This window comes from Esox lucius, chromosome 3, assembly GCF_011004845.1.
Source record: "Esox lucius isolate fEsoLuc1 chromosome 3, fEsoLuc1.pri, whole genome shotgun sequence".
Taxonomy (NCBI): Eukaryota; Metazoa; Chordata; class Actinopteri; order Esociformes; family Esocidae; genus Esox; species Esox lucius.
The window spans coordinates 15,780,988-15,799,376 of NC_047571.1; the positions used below are offsets into that span (position 1 = coordinate 15,780,988).

Genomic DNA, 18,389 nt, shown 5'->3' on the forward strand with positions numbered 1-18,389 from the left:
ATAGCTTTTTGTTGTATCTAGGTTACATGTATTGTAAGCATTCAAAATGTGATTACTGTAGATGACAAAAAGAAATAACGCTACCGTGAACTTCATAGACAATGGATCATTCAAATACATGATCATCAAAGTTAGTGTGAACCAACTGCCAGTGGTAATGACATCAAGCATAGCTAAAATGTACGCAAAGAGAACTACAAAGTCAATGGAGGTTTCCGTAACTCGTAACAAACAGAGTAGAGATTAAAAGCCTGACATTCTATGGCAGCCTTCCAGACATGTGAGATTAGCCTAGCAATGCACATACAAAGGTGAGGAGGTTCATCTGATTGTGATGCACTTGAAAGAGTAGGCCTGTGTGTGTGTGTGTGTGTGTGTGGGGGGGGGGGGCCTTGACATTTAAGTGTGGCTGTCCTGAACATGTATTGGATTCTCTGAATTTGCAAAACTGTGAAGCTGTTTGAAAAACTGTATGAATGACAGTGACTTAGACTTCTTGAATAGTAAATACAAAGAATACACAGGTATTGTTGGTCACACTGAGCAGAGATCACAATGACCATTTAAACTGTTTTAATGTTGTTCTGCCATACATTTTCACCACAGGTGTTGCAAATCTATACCTATTCAGTGAGTAATAATAATGTACAAACAAGTTGGTTTGAAAAGCAGGTTAATCCTTAAGACACAGCTTGCTTTTCATCTTCAACACCGCAAGAATTCATATAGGTCATAAAATTTGAATGAGAACCCCAGCTTTCCTTATAAGAGGGGCTGTCGTCTTACATACTGCAGCCTAAAATATCAGTTATTCTATTTGGTGCCTTCATCAAAAAAAAATAGCACAATGGTAGGAAATGGTAGAAATATGGTATTGGAGATCAGGAACCTATTTACATTTACACGTGTTACAAATAGGTGCTACCAGATATTGTGGTTATTTGAGGGGACACCGTTAAGGCTGTGAAACCTTGGGCAACAAAAGTTTATACTGTTCATCAGATCCAGTTTTTGTCTTCACCTTGCCTAGTTTCTTCAAATTTCTTTATGTAATTTCTTTTAGGCATCTCACATGATATCATTCGGAGATTCTTGTTACTTTTTATTGTATTCATGTTTATTTGCATTTCTTCTAAAGGAATCTACAGTTTTTTAGGAGCACATAAACAATGTCTATCCTGATAAATAGGTTTACACAAATTCTAACGTGCTGAAAAGGAATGTAACCAGCAAACCACCTACATCATACCACTACACTACCCGCCCTGGTCCAAACACAAAACCACCTTAGTATATTGATTTTATTGTATCATATTGCAAGGTCCCCAGCAATTCCCACAACTACGGTTCTTGATTCCTCCACACCGTCTGCTGCTATTGGGCAATGTGTTCTGCAGTAGTGTAATTTTTAAACTATTATGAGACTGTAAATAGCAGGCAAAGCCATGGGAGGAGCAGGTCCCTGCCTGTTTACATCTCAGAGTTATTTTTATTTCGGTGATGTGGTCTCCTCTCCACCTCACCTCAGGGCTATGGGTACAAAGCCTGCCAAACAGATGACAACAAAACTGGATCAAGACTGTCAATTAAAATAAGGAGGGTGTAAGGTTATCCACAGGTGACACTGTACCGAGTATATCTGTGTGTACAGTGAGTGTACAGTGGCAGCAACACTAGCTGACAGATGTCTTACTCTCAGTCAATAACAGGAAAGGATAATCCCTCAGCAAAATGCCTACTTTTCCTCAGCACTGGTCAAATGTACTCTAAATATGTTCATGAATAACAATTTATACTCTGCAATTGCTCTTGTGAGTCTTTATGACTCTGTTGCCAACATAATACAACTCTGCTTTTGTCTTTTATTCTGTAGAACAGAAAACGGCGGTTTATTGGGATCAATATAGCTCATCTGATCAGGTTCAGAAGACAATGTTCTTTATTGCATTTCATATCTATACCAGATTCCCTGAATGTATTTATTTTTAGTAACATATTTGTAACAAGGCATATTTGACAGAGGATGTAAATGGGGACAACATCTGGCAAGTGTGGAGAGATACTAGCTGCCATTAAAATACTATGTTACTTTAAAGCAGCAGGAATATCCCAAATATAACTTCTGAATTAATGCAAAGCATACATTAAATTAGTTGTGGGTGCTCTATCATTGCTTCAATAACCACACATGGGCTTCGGGCTTGAAATAAAGGCATTAATGCCTAACATTGTACAATCTGTGCTTCAAATAATGCGTCCCTAACAACTGAAAACAAAAGAATATATGTAATCATTAAACAGTAATCAGGACCGCAGTGACTGCAATTAATTTATTATCACTATTGTCCTTGCAGTTACTGCAACAGAGATGACTCTGGACTAAGCTGTGATTTAGTTATGAGGGCCTGTAAAAGGTAACATGGAAGAAGGGCCTGGCTGAAAACGTACTGGGCACGGTAAGGTTGCACTCTGTACTGTCTGTTCTCTGTAGCAGATCAAGGTTAAAATGAAAACATATACACGTGGCACTCCCAAAGCATATACGATGACCTTGCCCATCACATCATATTTGACAATCTACAATTGAATTAAAACCTGAGTGTGTGAACCCATCTAGTTTGATGTTAGCGCCGGCCATATCGTGTGGACCTGCAATTAGTTGTTCATCTGATCCCCAATGTGAAGTGGTATGGGGCCGTTTAGCTCTCCTAGACCAGCTGTTAATGTATCCAGAGGCTGTCAGTAACAGTTTACACGGATCTGCCTCTCTCTGGCCTGGCCGTTCACACGCCGACCCCCACCCATCCACCATCGCTACATTCCTCCTCTGCCTCTTTCTCTTGGCTACATCGTATCCCCGGTACATATTAAAAAAACAAAGACAATTGGAATGCTGTCACTGGAATGCTGTCATGTCAGTCAAGTGTATTTTTCTGTGTCACGTTTTCACCTGTGTCAGCCGCCAGGAGTGTTACTTTCTTTCCTCTCATTTGTCCCAATGTGTTTCCAATTCCTTCTCATTACGAATGGCCTCCATTGGCTTGGTGTGCCAAATTTGACTTAGTGACCATCTAGAGAAGATATCAATCATACTGTGTTGTTGTCTGGAGATGTCAGTCATCTTGGAAAGCCAACACACAAGCTATTCTTATTGTTAATGAATTGCAATTGGAATCTAACCACTTCATAAAGGACCACACACGCAGCAACGGAGTCCAAACCCTTTGCACAGTGCCATGCTTTCTCTTCAATCAACCCCCATTACAGCACATTTACACGTGTCTACCACATACTCCCTATGCAGTGGCTGCATTCATGTCCATAAATAATCCTTACAACATGCTATCTTCCCTATCCATCACAGTGACAGGCTGAGGGGCCTCAAAGAACGACTTTCTAATTGCGTACTGACAGCACTAGTAAATTGTCAGCATTCATTCCTTCGATTGTTAAATGACAGTTTTAAAACAAGGGCGGGGCACTAATTCTTTAGCACCTGACTCCTTGACCTTATGGGGGAGTTTTTAATGGAGGTATTTCTGCAAGCTTAAGCATTGACCGCTCAATTTGGACTAGACTGACTAGAAAGACACAAACACCATGTTTATCTGCACCTGTATAACCTTCACCCCTTGTTATTCTAAATCGTGTTTTGTCGTTGTTGCAATCTGCTTGACAGAGATGATGTACCACAGTTAAGAGGTGAGGAGACCACATTACCAAAATAGGTTCTTCAGGCAAGGACATGCTCTGCAACCATTTGCTATACTTTTCACATAATTTCAGTGTATCAAAGCATATTTTAATCACTTTCAAGCTGACCATGCGAGTAGCACTTAGACTGTCAAAATGAAAGAAAAATACACAGTTGAACACTTGGCTCAAAGACATAGCCTATAGAAGAGGACTTATAAAGATAAATATCAGCACTTGTCAGTCCTGAACTGAGTTCTAAAAGAGTAATGCTTTTTTGGAATGCAAAATCTAAAATAATACTACACCTATTTCCATACACTGCTAGGATGGTTAGCATTCCAAATGAACACAACAAGGGAAGAATTCAAAGAAACAGCCGCCTGTCCAAGTCATGTCATAATTACCAGGAGCACACATACACACATGTTTGTGCAAAACCAAAGAGCTTCAGTGGAACATGAGGCACTGGAAAAGTGGTTTGAAAACAGTACTGTCAAAACACTAATTATTGACTGATGGAATATACGAGCCTGGAATGTATTGTACAATGAGGATAAACGCACTAGCTGTCATTAAAAACATGAAGGAATGCCTGGAATCACTCTGGAATTCTCAGTTATATTTTGAGCCTTGCACTGAGTCAATCCCCACTGAGTGAGGTGATTCAGTTATCTTTAAGCTCCTTGCCACACAATCATGCGCGAAGAAATCGGGAACATCTCTACAAAAAATCAGCAGTGTTGCATGCAAAACCTTACTGTTTGCCCGAAGTGAGAGAGACATCAGAGATTGAGCTGAAGTACTGCTTAGCAGGTATAGATCCACAGATAATTATAGTTTTTAGACAGGGCAGGGCAATTCGCTGACAGTTTACATTACTGAAATACTTACCAAGTCAACAATTTGAAATGTTTTTTTAACCTCAACAGAAGTTTCTAGATGGCACTATGGTGGACAAAATAAACTGCATTTCAGAAAACACAATGGCTTTAACACAAATGCACCATTGTGATGTTGTCCAGGACAACAATTAATAAACATAAAATAGGGATTATCTACACTCACCTAAAGGATTATTAGGAACACCTGTTCAATTTCTCATTAATGCAATTATCTAATCAACCAATCACATGGCAGTTTCTTCAATGCATTTAGGGGTGTGGTCCTGGTCAAGACAATCTCCTGAACTCCAAACTGAATGTCAGATTGGGAAAGGAAGGTGATTTAAGCAATTTTGAGCGTGGCATGGTTTTTGGTGCCAGACGGGCCGGTCTAAGTATTTCACAATCTGCTCAGTTACTGGGATTTTCACGCACAACCATTTCTAGGGTTTACAAAGAATGGTGTGAAAAGGGAAAAACATCCAGTATGCGAAAAAAATCCATCCAGTCCTGTGGGCGAAAATGCCTTGTTGGTGCTAGAGGTCAGAGGAGAATGGACCAACTGATTCAAGCTGATAGAAGAGCAACTTTGACTGAAATAACCACTCGTTACAACCAAGGTATGCAGCAAAGCATTTGTGAAGCCACAACACGCACAACCTTCAGGCGGATGGGCTACAACAGCAGAAGACCCCACCGGGTACCACTCATCTCCACTACAAATAGGAAAAAGAGGCTACAATTTGCACGAGCTCACCTGGAAGAACGTTGCCTGGTCTGATGAGTCTCGATTTCTGTTGAGACATTCAGATGGTATAGTCAGAATTTGGCGTAAACAGAATGAGAACATGGATCCATCATGCCTTGTTACCACTGTGCAGGCTGGTGGTGGTGGTGTAATGGTGTGGGGGATGTTTTCTTGGCACACTTTAGGCCCCTTAGTGCCAATTGGGCATCGTTTAAATGCCACGGCCTACCTGAGCATTGTTTCTGACCATGTCCATCCCTTTATGACCACCATGTACCCATTCTCTGATGGCTACTTCCAGCAGGATAATGCACCATGTCACAAAGTTCGAATCATTTCAAATTGGTTTCTTGAACATGACAATGAGTTCACAGTACTGAAATGGGCCCCACAGTCACCAGATCTCAACCCAATATAGCATCTTTGGGATGTGGTGGAACGGGAGCTTTGTGCCCTGGATGTGCATCCCACAAATCTCCATCAACTGCAAGATGCTATCCTATCAATATGGGCCAACATTTCTAAAGAATACTTTCAGCACCTTGTTGAATCAATGCCACATAGAATTAAGGCAGTTCTGAAGGCGAAAGGGGGTAAAACACAATATTAGTATGGTGTTCCTAATAATCCTTTAGGTGAGTGTATATTACATATATGGATTGTGATTTAAAAATCTCCAATGGCCCAGACATAGCTGGCAGAAAAGATTGATGTAGGGACAAGTTGTTTAAAAGTGCATGTTTTATTTGACCATATCCCATATCAGGACCTGTTTATCCTTAACCAAAACATGAATATATTTTATTATATTAAACACTCCAATACATTTAAACAATTCCAACACACTTAACATTTCCTGAATGTTTGTTTGGAGAGCAACAAACCATGTCTGAGAATCTCAAAGAATGTCTCCTATGCGTGATTGTGATATGACCTTACCAACAAAAACAAAATACAAAAAATAAACTTATGCTAGTTTCAAGCCAATAAAACTTCACTCATTCTTTCGTTTCCATTGCACTTGTCAGTGCATGAAGGCAAGCTGATAAAGACAAGTCATGAGCTGATCATACAGATCCAAACACTTCTTATTCTCTCTTTCAACTAATTACAAGAAAATTCTTAAACTAAGCAGGAAAACAGAAATGAGTATTTTGCCGTCTGTATATCTTGTCTTCTATACTTTCTCCTAACTCCTGCGTAAAACAGTCAACATGCTGAGTGTACAGTTGGTTATGACTGTGTTTGGTGGTTGGCCTCGCTACTCACAAAATGACTGTGTCCCACTTTAAGAACAAAACACTGAACAACACGAAAGGGATTAGAGAGAATATGTCTGACTCCTCTCCATATGATTTACTGCTGAATCCAGTACCAAAGTCGTATAAACAATCAGAACTATACTACTAGTTCTCCATCAAACGTGGATGTTTATATGACTGTAGCACTTATTGGCGAGGAGATTTAGATACTGTATGGTACTGTATGGAGGACGATTAGAAGCATGATGTCATGTCTCAACAGCATTTTCTATTTCCAAATGTCATCCTCCTGACCCAGATACACAACAACATGTTTAATGATTTACCTGAACATACTGTAGAGTGATTAAACAATTAAACAAGTTAACCATGTGATGTATGCTGTAATGCATAGATGAAATGCACATCAAGGACAGTAAAAGAACGTGACTAGTGTGAATGTGAACTAGTAAGTGGGTGAATGTGTTTGTGTGTGTTTGTGTGTGTGTGTGTGTGCACATGCACGCATGCGCGTGTGTGCTGTATATGCAAGTGAGTGCAAGTCTGAATGTGTGTACCTTAACTGGAGGTGTCTTATCTGATCTAGGGCCTGTGGCAATTCTCCTGAATGTAATCTAATGTCCTCATAAATCTTGCAGGACTGATCTTGAAACAGGCAGGAATTAAGAGACAGCAGAAGGTAATCACAGGTAATCACAGGTTAAGGGCCAGACACCATATGAATGGGAAGGGTCAAAGGTGATCACCACACATATGGTTGACACCTTCCGTTTGTGGTCAGCTTCCAGTTAAAATCCACACACACACGCACACACGCACACGCACACACACACACACACACACGCACACACACAATGAGCCTAACCTTTTCCCAACCACGGCTGTACTCATATTGACAAGGAAGTTGGCAAGCTGAGACATCCTGCCTTTCCATGGTGGCACTGATCCATCCTGTTCTGTTAAGTTAGGTCGACAGTCACCTGTACACTGACATAAATCCCAATACAATATCTCATCACACACACACACCTCTGATCAGTCCCACCTGCTGTGGCGTGTAGACCAAGCTAGCATTACGAGGATCAAAACATAAACATGCACACGCACGGACACACACCAGCACAAGTCGCTACATGTGAGAGGGAGAATGCATACATACCATGTGAGCCTTAGTCATTGTGTGGTCGGATTAGGGAAACCTATAGTCAACACGGAGTCTCGGCGAAAACAGTGACTTCACCGAGGGCTGGGTGTCGCAGACAGCACAAACAGATGATCACACTGAATGCTCTCTGAAAACATACACGCACGTCTGTGACACAGCCACGCGGAGGTGCACATGTCAGCGAGCTCTGACAGGCACGCAGACGCGCAGTGTTTGGAGCACTGCTTACATAAACATTGAGGAAAGACGTCCACATCCGGAAGAACAAACAGGGGAATTGTAATGACTAAAAGTTAAAACTGTAATGTTTGCACATTAAACTCACACCATCTAAATCCAATGCGTCTCTACTTATCACAGCCAGCTATGAGAGATGGTGGTCAACCAAAAAAACTGTTGGCACAGGAGGTGAGTGGTTTGATGTACCCTGATGTTCCGTTGATAAAAGCCGCGACACAGGGCGCCATGCGGGATATCTGTGTAGAAATTATAATGGAACTACATATTTGGCAACCTTTCTTTGACACGCCTGGCCTGAGAAATCGATGACAGTAACTGACAATATACTGTTGATTATGACAGACAATTATAGCATACAGTGGTTCAAACAATCAAAAGCTCAATGATGCGAGTAATTTATACAACCAGAGTTTGGTGAGCATGCTTGTATTAGTTGGTATAACCAAATCCTGAAAACAACATCGGACACAAATGCTTTGTCATGGTGACAAAACAATGTGGATGATCTTCCTTTTAAACTTTGAATGACCCTGAGATATTTCTTACCCAGCTAGCATTGGGCTTCCTTCCCTCGCTCTTTGCATATCTTCCAGAAACCTGTTCCATCATGGCCATCAGCCAAACACTGTATTCACAGTTGTGGCGTAACCTTAGCATCATATCTGCATAATTCCCCTATCAGCCTATTTATTCAAGCTATGAAGGATAACAGTATTCATAGAAATGAGTAATTAATAAAAAGAGCCTGCCATTCATTCCCCCAGAAACAAGTCAAGCAGCTGTTGTTGTTGGGACGCCTGACACACTACTCACTTTGAGACAGTTTTTACTTTGTCACACTGACATCCACAACTGGGAATGTTCTTTGCACAAGCATAACTGTTTCAGTCTGGTCATTATAGGGAGCGCATATGTTGCAGCTTTACATTACAATGAAAGAATACTCTTAAACGTTGAACAGTGCAGTATTACAAATAGTATATATACATTACAAGTGTTATTAAGAAACAAATGAATGGCCCAACTGAAACACTGGGAGAATTCTTATAAACAGAAGAAAAACGAATCTTAAGATCATTTGAGACGGATGGAAAGGAAACGCACGCCACCTGTTGTCTCAGGTGAAATACTCCAGGGGTATCTCCATTGCCTGATCGAGTTACACAGGTAAGGCATGTATAGTCTATTCCTACTTGTCTTGCTGAAAACGGAAGGGTGAATGTGTTGTTGAACGCAATTCCATTAATTAATTATATATTTTAGATAATGACTTTTAAGATTTATAACTTGTCATAAACTTTGAGTGCACGATATAGCTTTTGTTCCAAAATATTCGTATCATTAAGCCCCGCCCTGTTGGGTTGGTCCTAAGGTGAGACGGCTGCTATAAACAGCTAACCAGACAAACAGAAGGTGAGACAAGATCTAGTGCTCCTAAAGGTATGACCAAGGAGACTCATTGGGTACTCTGACTGAAAGCGTTCAGCGCTTTGACACTTCTACTCAAGAGGCGATACTTCCTCTCAGGCTTCAGCTTTTAACCGTTGGATATAAATATCACAGTATACGAGAAATAATAATAGAAAACATGAAACTTGATATATTATGTGGAAACCACCAATATGCAGTGAAATCTGTGGAGCTGTGCAGCGATGCAGAGGGAAGCGTCCGATCGCTTCTCTCCAGTGAAGAGGAGCTGGGTTCGGATGGGGACTGCGTGGCGCACAGTCCGCCACCTGTCACACCAACCGCTGACGGAAAAGGCAAACCGTACACGCGGAGACCAAAGCCTCCATACTCATACATCGCACTGATTGCCATGGCAATCCGAGACTCTTCGTCCGGTCGACTGACTCTAGCGGAAATCAATGAATATCTGATGAAAAAGTTTCCCTTTTTTCGGGGTAGCTACACTGGTTGGAGGAACTCTGTGCGCCACAACTTGTCACTGAACGACTGTTTTCTGAAGGTCCTCCGGGACCCGTCCAGACCATGGGGAAAAGACAACTACTGGATGTTGAATCCTCATAGCGAGTATACCTTCGCTGACGGTGTGTTCCGACGTAGGAGAAAGCGAATCAACAAAAAGACTGGCAAAGAAAAAGATAACGCTGACCATGCTGCGGATGAGTACGCACAAGTCACTATAACATCCACGCCACCACCCGCTAAAACCGGACCCACCAATGCAAAGTTCTCCAGTTCCTTCGCTATAGACAGTATCCTCAGCAAACCGTTCAAGAGACAGGAGTGGACTGAGGATTATCCCACCGTTGCTGCATTACAGTGGCCACATTATACTCAGATTATGCCACATATTGTGAGAGGGACATCTATTGCAATGCCACATCACAACCAGTCGATGCTCCAAGTAGACGTATACGCTGCGCATGTCTTGGGGCTTTACGGTAGAGGATTGTAGCCCGCTCAGAAATTCAATCGAAAATAGTTTCGCCCGCTCTGGAATTCACATTGAGGGCATCAGTTTACAAGATAATCACAGCTGTTCAAAATATGATGTCGTATGGACCTGAGGGGTGTGGCAAATGGAATAAGAGCACTGTCATGACACTTGTGTAGACCTGCTTTGACAGTTATTGTGTAATAACAACATGCATTTTATTTGCATTGCTTTAGATTTGGACACCCAGTTACTTACACTAAATGTTAGTATGGAATCGATAGCAAACTTCTGAGGAGAGAAGTATGCTTTCTTTCACTGCTTTGAGTGTCAGGTAATTTCCCTTGCAAAACCATGACATTTTTGTGCTATAAGTGTACAGTTTATTATGCACAGAATATACGCTAGCCTATTTATATTGTTGGTTCGTTGTTGTTACATGTATGACCATCACTTGACCATCAAATCATGCTGTTTACAATATAACATTTTACATTGCGGGATCAAGACGAGCATTTTGTATGTTTTTATTTTAAAAAACAAAATTATGTAATAAAGAGTAACTTTTACACTGAAATTGTGATGTGGTTTATCTTTATTTTGTTTTGATCTTTTGCAATCAAGTAATAGCACAGAGAATAAATTGTGAACAAGATATCTGCACTACATGTTTTTTCAAGCCAAAATGAAAAACTGCGGGCCTCCTGAGGAATCTATTTTCCCAACCATTGACAGGTGTCAGTCTGCAGGTGCATGGTCCTTCATTACAGTCCCGCGTCAAAACGAAAGTGTTCTAACACTTGTAGTTCATTTTTAATAAACATTTAGGTTAAATGTCTTTCACCTTCTGGTAACATGAAACTAAGCTCTGCATCTACTGTACTTTGCGCGCTGTCACATTGCAATTGATTGAGATGTCCGTTCTGTAAACCATTGTTGTCTGAGGGCATGACATTCTTAAGGTATCCATAAGTGCCAGCACTAAAGCAGATCATTTAGTATATTTATTCAAAACACAATGAAAATATTCGAAATATTTTAGGGGGGTTTATTAAAACTCATTTTTTCTGTGATTAATCGAATTCTGAATTCGCTCCAAGTAAATGGAAGATTATTCACAACACTTCAGACCTTAAGGCAGAAATTAATATTTAATATTTATTCTACTATATGAGAACATATTTTCGTAAATTTAGAAAGCACAATACATACTACCTCAATGTCACCTTGTTTTTTTCATGTCATTGTAGATATTAGCTGTAAAAAGTAGGCTATGCATTTTGTTGTTTTGTCAACGCTTTCAAACAATGCATTAGCTATAGTCGTGATAAAAAAGAGGGCAACAAAATGGACCTCCTACATCCATAACATTATTGTTAATATTCAATTTACATTGGGCCGTTGGCTTTTAAAGTCTAGACTATTTCTGTAGCCTATCAAATTGCCAAACCAAAGTCAAATAAGGATTAGGTAAAAAGCTAGTGAGGAAGAGGACAGATTACGGAAATAAGTAATGACGAAAGGATAAAGCCAATATTGACTACAGTGAACAGGGAATGGTGCTCTAGCCTCTCACACCTTATTTTGTTCAAAAGTAAATGCGCTTTGGTAGCCCACCCTAACACTAAACACAATTCAACAGATGTTATATATCCAAATGTCTTACATTATTTAAAATAATTGTAGATAGTAACAAACAGCTGTAAGCCACTTCATAATTATGTCTACTGACAATCATCGTTAATAACGGTTTTGTCAAATTTTGCTTGGTATTATCATGATATAATAATCTTTATGAAATAATAACTATACTTAATATTCATAATAATAATAATAATAATAGCACATTCAGTCATAATGTTGCTTATATAAATAATGTTTATCATTATTAGTTTGGCACATAAGCTATCTAATTATAAATTGGTCCCTGCATTGGGGCAGGAATACGGCAACGTATTATTTATTTTTCTGCGTCCGAAAAGCTCGCTGTGAGCGGATACAGACATTCAGTATTTATATTTTCTGTCTGGAGCTACAAATAGCCGTCGCCTCCAGTCGAGACACATGAGAAGGGGAGAGTTGATTGCGAAAAGCCTATACGAGTGGATTTAAATCTGCATTTGAAGCTATACAACTGTTTTCCATATCTACCAAGACCTTAGAGAAGGTTGTCGCTTTCCTTGCAAAGTACTGTAAAATTCTTCCCAGTATTCTTATTATGTTGAGAAAAAACTGTCTAGCGGCTTTATAGGCCTTACCCAGCAGTGCATCCGCAGCGAGGTTATGGTTTTCATCTCGACGGAAATTCCCAAGAGATTATGTTCTTTACCTTATGTTTTTATAATAAAATATTTGATATCCAAATTCTTGTTTGGTAAAAAAAAAATATATTGTTGTATTTAACTGTTCAAGAAAAGCCATTTGCTTATGTGTTTTATTGTTTATCCACATTCAACTAACATGTCACATTAGAAACAAATTCCAAAGTATAGAAATAGGTGAAAATGCGTCTACTGAGCATTCATACACTGAGCCGATAATATGAACTGTGACAAGCTAATTACAACCAGTTTAACCTTATTTTGCTAGGTTTACAAAGACAATTTCCTAACTAGCATTATGCATGCATTACGGAAGCATATGGGCACCATCAGTATGCCTGGTTTCTTATTTCACATAATAATACGTAAACTCATTTGTTAAGGTTTAAAATAAAAATAAACTAAAAAACAAGAAAATAATATAATCATAATCATCATCATTAAGTACTATAAATATGGAAAAATATATATATTTCTCTAAGACCTAATTTGGATCTGTGTAATTAATGCAGCTCTCCAGGGATAAGATCTAGGCTCGAGGCGGTAAACTGACACTAGCGCGCTGTGTGTGGCATATCCTGGCAGCGCCTGATGGAAAAAGCATGCTTCCACTCCAAAGTCCTATTCCGAACAGCCCCCAGCAAATGAACACGACAACTAGGACTGTTATTTCACCATTACCTCTGCAAGTCGAAAACGCATGTTCGAAGAAGCCCTAATTGTTCAACATACCGTTATTTCTGTTTTCTATGCCACAGCGATTTCCATTCGGAAGTACAACAGATGCCCAATGTTGTATGACATAATTTAAGCACTAGCCACATTAAAATAATGCCAGCAGAGGGTATGACCTTAAAACAAATTATTAAACCGCTTTAATAGCCTACTATGATGTGTATGGTATATGTTATACTACTGAATATAATAGGCCCCCATTTGGTCTCTCACTGGTATATAAAGAAGATGGAATCATGATTGATTTGAAACCATTGCCTTCATTGTTTGGCGTGCTGCACTGTAAGTCTGTTAACTGGAGTGTCTAAATGAGTTTGATAAATGGCATAATTGCGTGTATTAAAGTGGTAAGGAGTGGGTGGGAGGAGATCTCTACTCCGCACTGTTCTATGTTGTGTGTGCCTCCTGCTAGAATGATGTCTGGACCGGGGCCAGGTTTGGGAGGGGGTGGGTCTCAAATTCCTGCCGATTTCTTGGAGGGATTTAGCCGGGATCTAGGGGGCAGAGTTAGATTTAAGAATTGATAGGTGGTCGAGTTTTGTTTGGCCCAGTGGATATGCGCAAGAAAGTTAAGAGCTTTATGTTACCCCGCTTAAAGGATTATTTCCAGCGATGGCCATAGAGAGACAGAGGAGGAGCAGTGGCTGCACGGTTACACAGCTGGTGTTTCTGATTAGAACAGCAATAAACTCGAGCTGAATCGCTACTGCCACCGAACACTAACATCTCCAAATATCGCGTTTGGTAAACTTATTTTACAAGATCTGAAGAAGCGATGCAGAGTAATTGACTGAAAAGGAGTGGGTGTACTCTCATGAGACAGTACAGGTCAGTGCAAAAAGAGTTGTCTTGGTCCTCAGCGTTCCTTTGTGTCCTACAGTATCTCTAAAGGAGACGCTAACATGACCACCGAGAGCTCACAGCACCACCTGGAGTCGTCTCATCCTCTGAGATCTAGTCCATCCGCTGGATTGATGCACGCCACTCCGATGACTTCACAGCCGGTGACCGAGACCTTACCAAACGCGTCAACCCAAGGGAAAAAGAGCAACTCTGGCTTGAGGCGCCCTGAGAAGCCTCCCTATTCGTACATCGCCCTTATTGTGATGGCTATCCAAAGCTCACCGACCAAGAGGCTTACTTTAGCGGAAATCTATCAGTTTCTACAGGCCCGTTTTCCCTTCTTCAGGGGGTCTTATCAGGGATGGAAAAACTCTGTGAGGCATAACCTGTCTTTGAATGAATGCTTCATCAAACTGCCCAAGGGCCTTGGCAGACCTGGCAAGGGCCACTACTGGACCATAGACCCAGGCAGTGAGTTTATGTTCGAAGAGGGATCCTTCCGTCGCAGACCTCGCGGATTTCGTAGGAAATGCCAAGCCCTGAAACCCATGTATCGAATGATGAATGGCATCGGCTTTGGGGCGTCGATACTGCCCCAAAACTTCGATTTCCAGAACCCACCCCAGTCCTTGGCATGTCATAACGGTTACAACTTGGACGTGATGGGGAACACCGGACCAGGAAACTACGAAGGGCTGGGTGGAGGGCATCATGTCCCTCACATGTCGCCAAGCACCGGGTCAACCTACATGGCGGCCTGTCAAGTGTCATCTAATGGAGATTACTGCCCAGATAATAGTAGTAGCCCTCTACATTCCTCCCCAGCGGCGATGGCAGCAGGCACCTTGGACTGCCATTCACCCTACACCAGTGCTCCCTCACACTGGGCATCGCCTGGTGTGTCTCCATACATTAAGCAGCAATCCCTGGCCTCAAATAATCCCACATCATCCGCCTTGCACTCAACCATGTCCCCTTACTCCCTGGAGCAAAGCTATCTCCATCACAACGGAAGAGACTCATCTGACATTTCAGGTAGGCCTGTATACTTTCGCAAAAGGCAAACACAACTGTTAATTTGTCACAAAATTTGTCAACTTTTAAAATATACAACCAAAAGATAAATTGTCCATTGTGATAAAAAAATAATCTTCCATTAAATAGTATATAAATGTATGCTTATGAGTGGGTTGGCTTATGATATGTAGTTCATAAGTAGTAGCAGTCAATCAGAGGAAATAGGATATTGGGCCTAATTCGGCAACAATGAATTTGCTCTGCTTGTTACCTAATGACGAAATCACAGAACTATATGAAAAAATAAAATACAACAAAACCAATAAGACATATATTTTTTCTCACATTAAAGCCAGTGCTAAAGCCAAGATTTTCAGAATAATTCCGAATAAGTTATGAAAACACATGAATATGAACAATAAAAGGCCTACAAATAATTATTCAAATATGTAAAACAGAACTACCACTATTTCCTAAAGGCTTTGAGAAGTTTTCTGTTAATAAAGATTAAACAATACAGGACTAAATTAAGAACGCATTTATGGCAAAACAATTGCCAAGTGATACAACTACAACACTTACAAAAAGCCTTCTAAAATATTAGCATTTAATGTACAGATAGGTCTAGTATTTTCAGACCCTGAAAAGTGATGTTGTATAATACATGTTATATTTCATGTACGGTCTAGATTTATTTACAATTTAAGTTTAGATCTAAGTTTAGTCAATACATACAAGTGGAATTAGGCTAGATCAATATTTTATTTGGAATAGAACAGACTAGAAAACAACGTCCAAAACTTGCATAGGCCTATAAAGTTCATAGAGTGCATAGCATAGGTTAGTGTTGTATTTAGGTTTGTGTTTGACTTTTGTTTTCGTGTCTTTTCCATCTGTTTGCAGTGGGATTATCTCGATATCCAAGCCATTCATCGCCGGTGTGTGACCGAAAGGATTTTGTTTTGAACTTTAACGGGATCTCTTCATTTCACCCTGCGACTGCCAGTGGAACTTACTATCATCAGCTCCATTACCATCACCAGAGCGTCTGCCAGGACGTCAAGCCGTGCGTTATGTGAAATAAACACATTAAGCCCACTGCCATTTTGAATGAAGATCACATCGACTATTTACAAGCCATACGTTTCCACACCATTTCCACCAGAGCCAATTATTGTAAATACGTTAAATAGTAAATGAGGGGAGATAGATAGAAAATGTCAGTCACTCCATTTTTTGTGTTAACTTCCATGTCAGACACCTTTCCGAAGAAATACAAAATGTGTGGATTCAGTCAAGTGAATCAAATAGGCCTTACATGTCGTTATAATTGTAAAGGACGGCTCTGAGTTTAGTCTGTCATTATGCCACGATGTATTACGGAGTTTCTGTGTCATTGCAATATTGTAGGCTAGTGTTTGAGTAGGCTCTAAGTTATCAACACGGATACAAAGTAATATCCAACCATGTTAATTGTGTTTACGGAAATGCACACTCACTCGGAGTTATCGTAACTCATTTGCACTTAAATTTAGACCCCTAGAGTATTCTAAATATTTTGCTGTACAGCATAAAGGCAATAAAGAGATTTATTTTACAACTGTTTGGGTTATTCAATGGTAAATGTTTCTGCAATATGCACATCGCAAATCAGTACATCATTTACTAAGAAATTGCGTTTGAGAGGACGCCGGTGTTTCCTTTACTAGTAGCCTATACCCATACTTTTTTGGTTATTAAAATTGTATTGTTTACAACCTAGGCTTATTTCAATTCAACTAATTCTGAGTTGAGAAATCCCAAATACAGTATGTAATATATTATAGGCCACATTTAAAATACAACAGTTAGATGATAATGCACTCATTCTAAACAAGAAATGTTTAATTTAGTTAACTAGTAGTAAATGTTAGCTGCTTCGAGAACGGAATACAGAGCCCGCAAAACTTTAACGATTTAAATGAGGGGGGATACATATTAGATGTTGCCCATTGTTTATGAAATCATACATCTCTGACGGTTTAGTCCGATGTAACGGTGTCCAAGAACACCGATGGACAGTTACATTTCAGCAGTGTATTTACATGCTTCATTTACATGAGTTATGCTTAATTATTATGCATGCTCATATTAGCCGAAACTAGTATGTTTAATTCCAGTTCGACACACTTAGAAAAGTAACGAAATTAAAATGTATTAATTGTTCTCTTCGCGGTTTACATTTTGGAAATTTGTGAAGTCACCAACATTTTAGTTATACACTATTTAGAGCAAAAGTTTAGTAACACTTAATATCTAGTGAGATCGACTATGTTACATTTCTATGGTAATAATATGAATGTATTGTTTTGGAATACATTTGAGTAATCATCAGAAGTGCACTACATATGACCACTACAAAAAGATTCCAGCATCCACTAGAATATTTAAAAATATAATTCAAACAGTGTTTGTTTCGTCATTGCTTCATTAATCCAACTGTCAGGAATTTCCATTTTGTGTGTAGTGAGATCTTTGTGTAATTAGATGTCAATTGACTTGGTTATGTGGAATATTGGCTATTTGGAAAGAACTGATGCATAGGAGTTGAACAAATAAAATACATGTAAAAATAATATGCTATATAAATTCTGTATTCTGTAAAACTTTAACATCTGAGAACATGTGCGAACTACTGAAATGGGTTTTCGGACCGGCAATAAGTTGTCGCTCACGTCCTCGTATTGCAATTATGTAACGATGTCACCACCTAGCGGTACTGTTTTACCAATGCACCTATTATGAATGGATCTATTATGAATGGATCTATTACGAATGTATCTATTATGGACGGATCTATTATGAATGTATCTATTATGGATGGATCTATTATGGATGGATCTATTACGAATGTATCTATTATGGATGGATCTATTATGGATGCACCTTTCATGGATGAGCTATTTAAACAGTGTAATTCACAAAGACAGAAAACAATTCAATTATTGGAAGATTGTTGTAAGCTGTAAGTAAGAAACCTGCAGTTATACACCATCATAGAAGGCTCTGTGTTGTCTGAAATGTGAAATGGTTCATGTTCA

At 39.7% G+C, this 18,389-nt stretch overlaps 2 protein-coding genes across 2 annotated transcripts; both read left to right on the forward strand.

Moving 5' to 3' along the window:
- Positions 1-9,388: 9,388 nt before the first annotated feature.
- Positions 9,389-10,961, forward strand: foxq1a (forkhead box Q1a). Its single transcript, XM_010885240.3, has one exon. The coding sequence runs from the start codon at positions 9,581-9,583 to the stop codon at positions 10,412-10,414; it is 834 nt and encodes a 277-aa protein (XP_010883542.1). The 5' UTR covers positions 9,389-9,580; the 3' UTR covers positions 10,415-10,961.
- Positions 10,962-13,946: 2,985 nt separating this feature from the next.
- foxf2a (forkhead box F2a) lies at positions 13,947-16,906 on the forward strand. The gene is made up of 2 exons (XM_010885251.4): positions 13,947-15,327; positions 16,213-16,906. The coding sequence occupies exons 1-2, from the start codon at positions 14,352-14,354 to the stop codon at positions 16,386-16,388; spliced, it is 1,152 nt and encodes a 383-aa protein (XP_010883553.1). The 5' UTR covers positions 13,947-14,351; the 3' UTR covers positions 16,389-16,906.
- Positions 16,907-18,389: the final 1,483 nt, after the last annotated feature.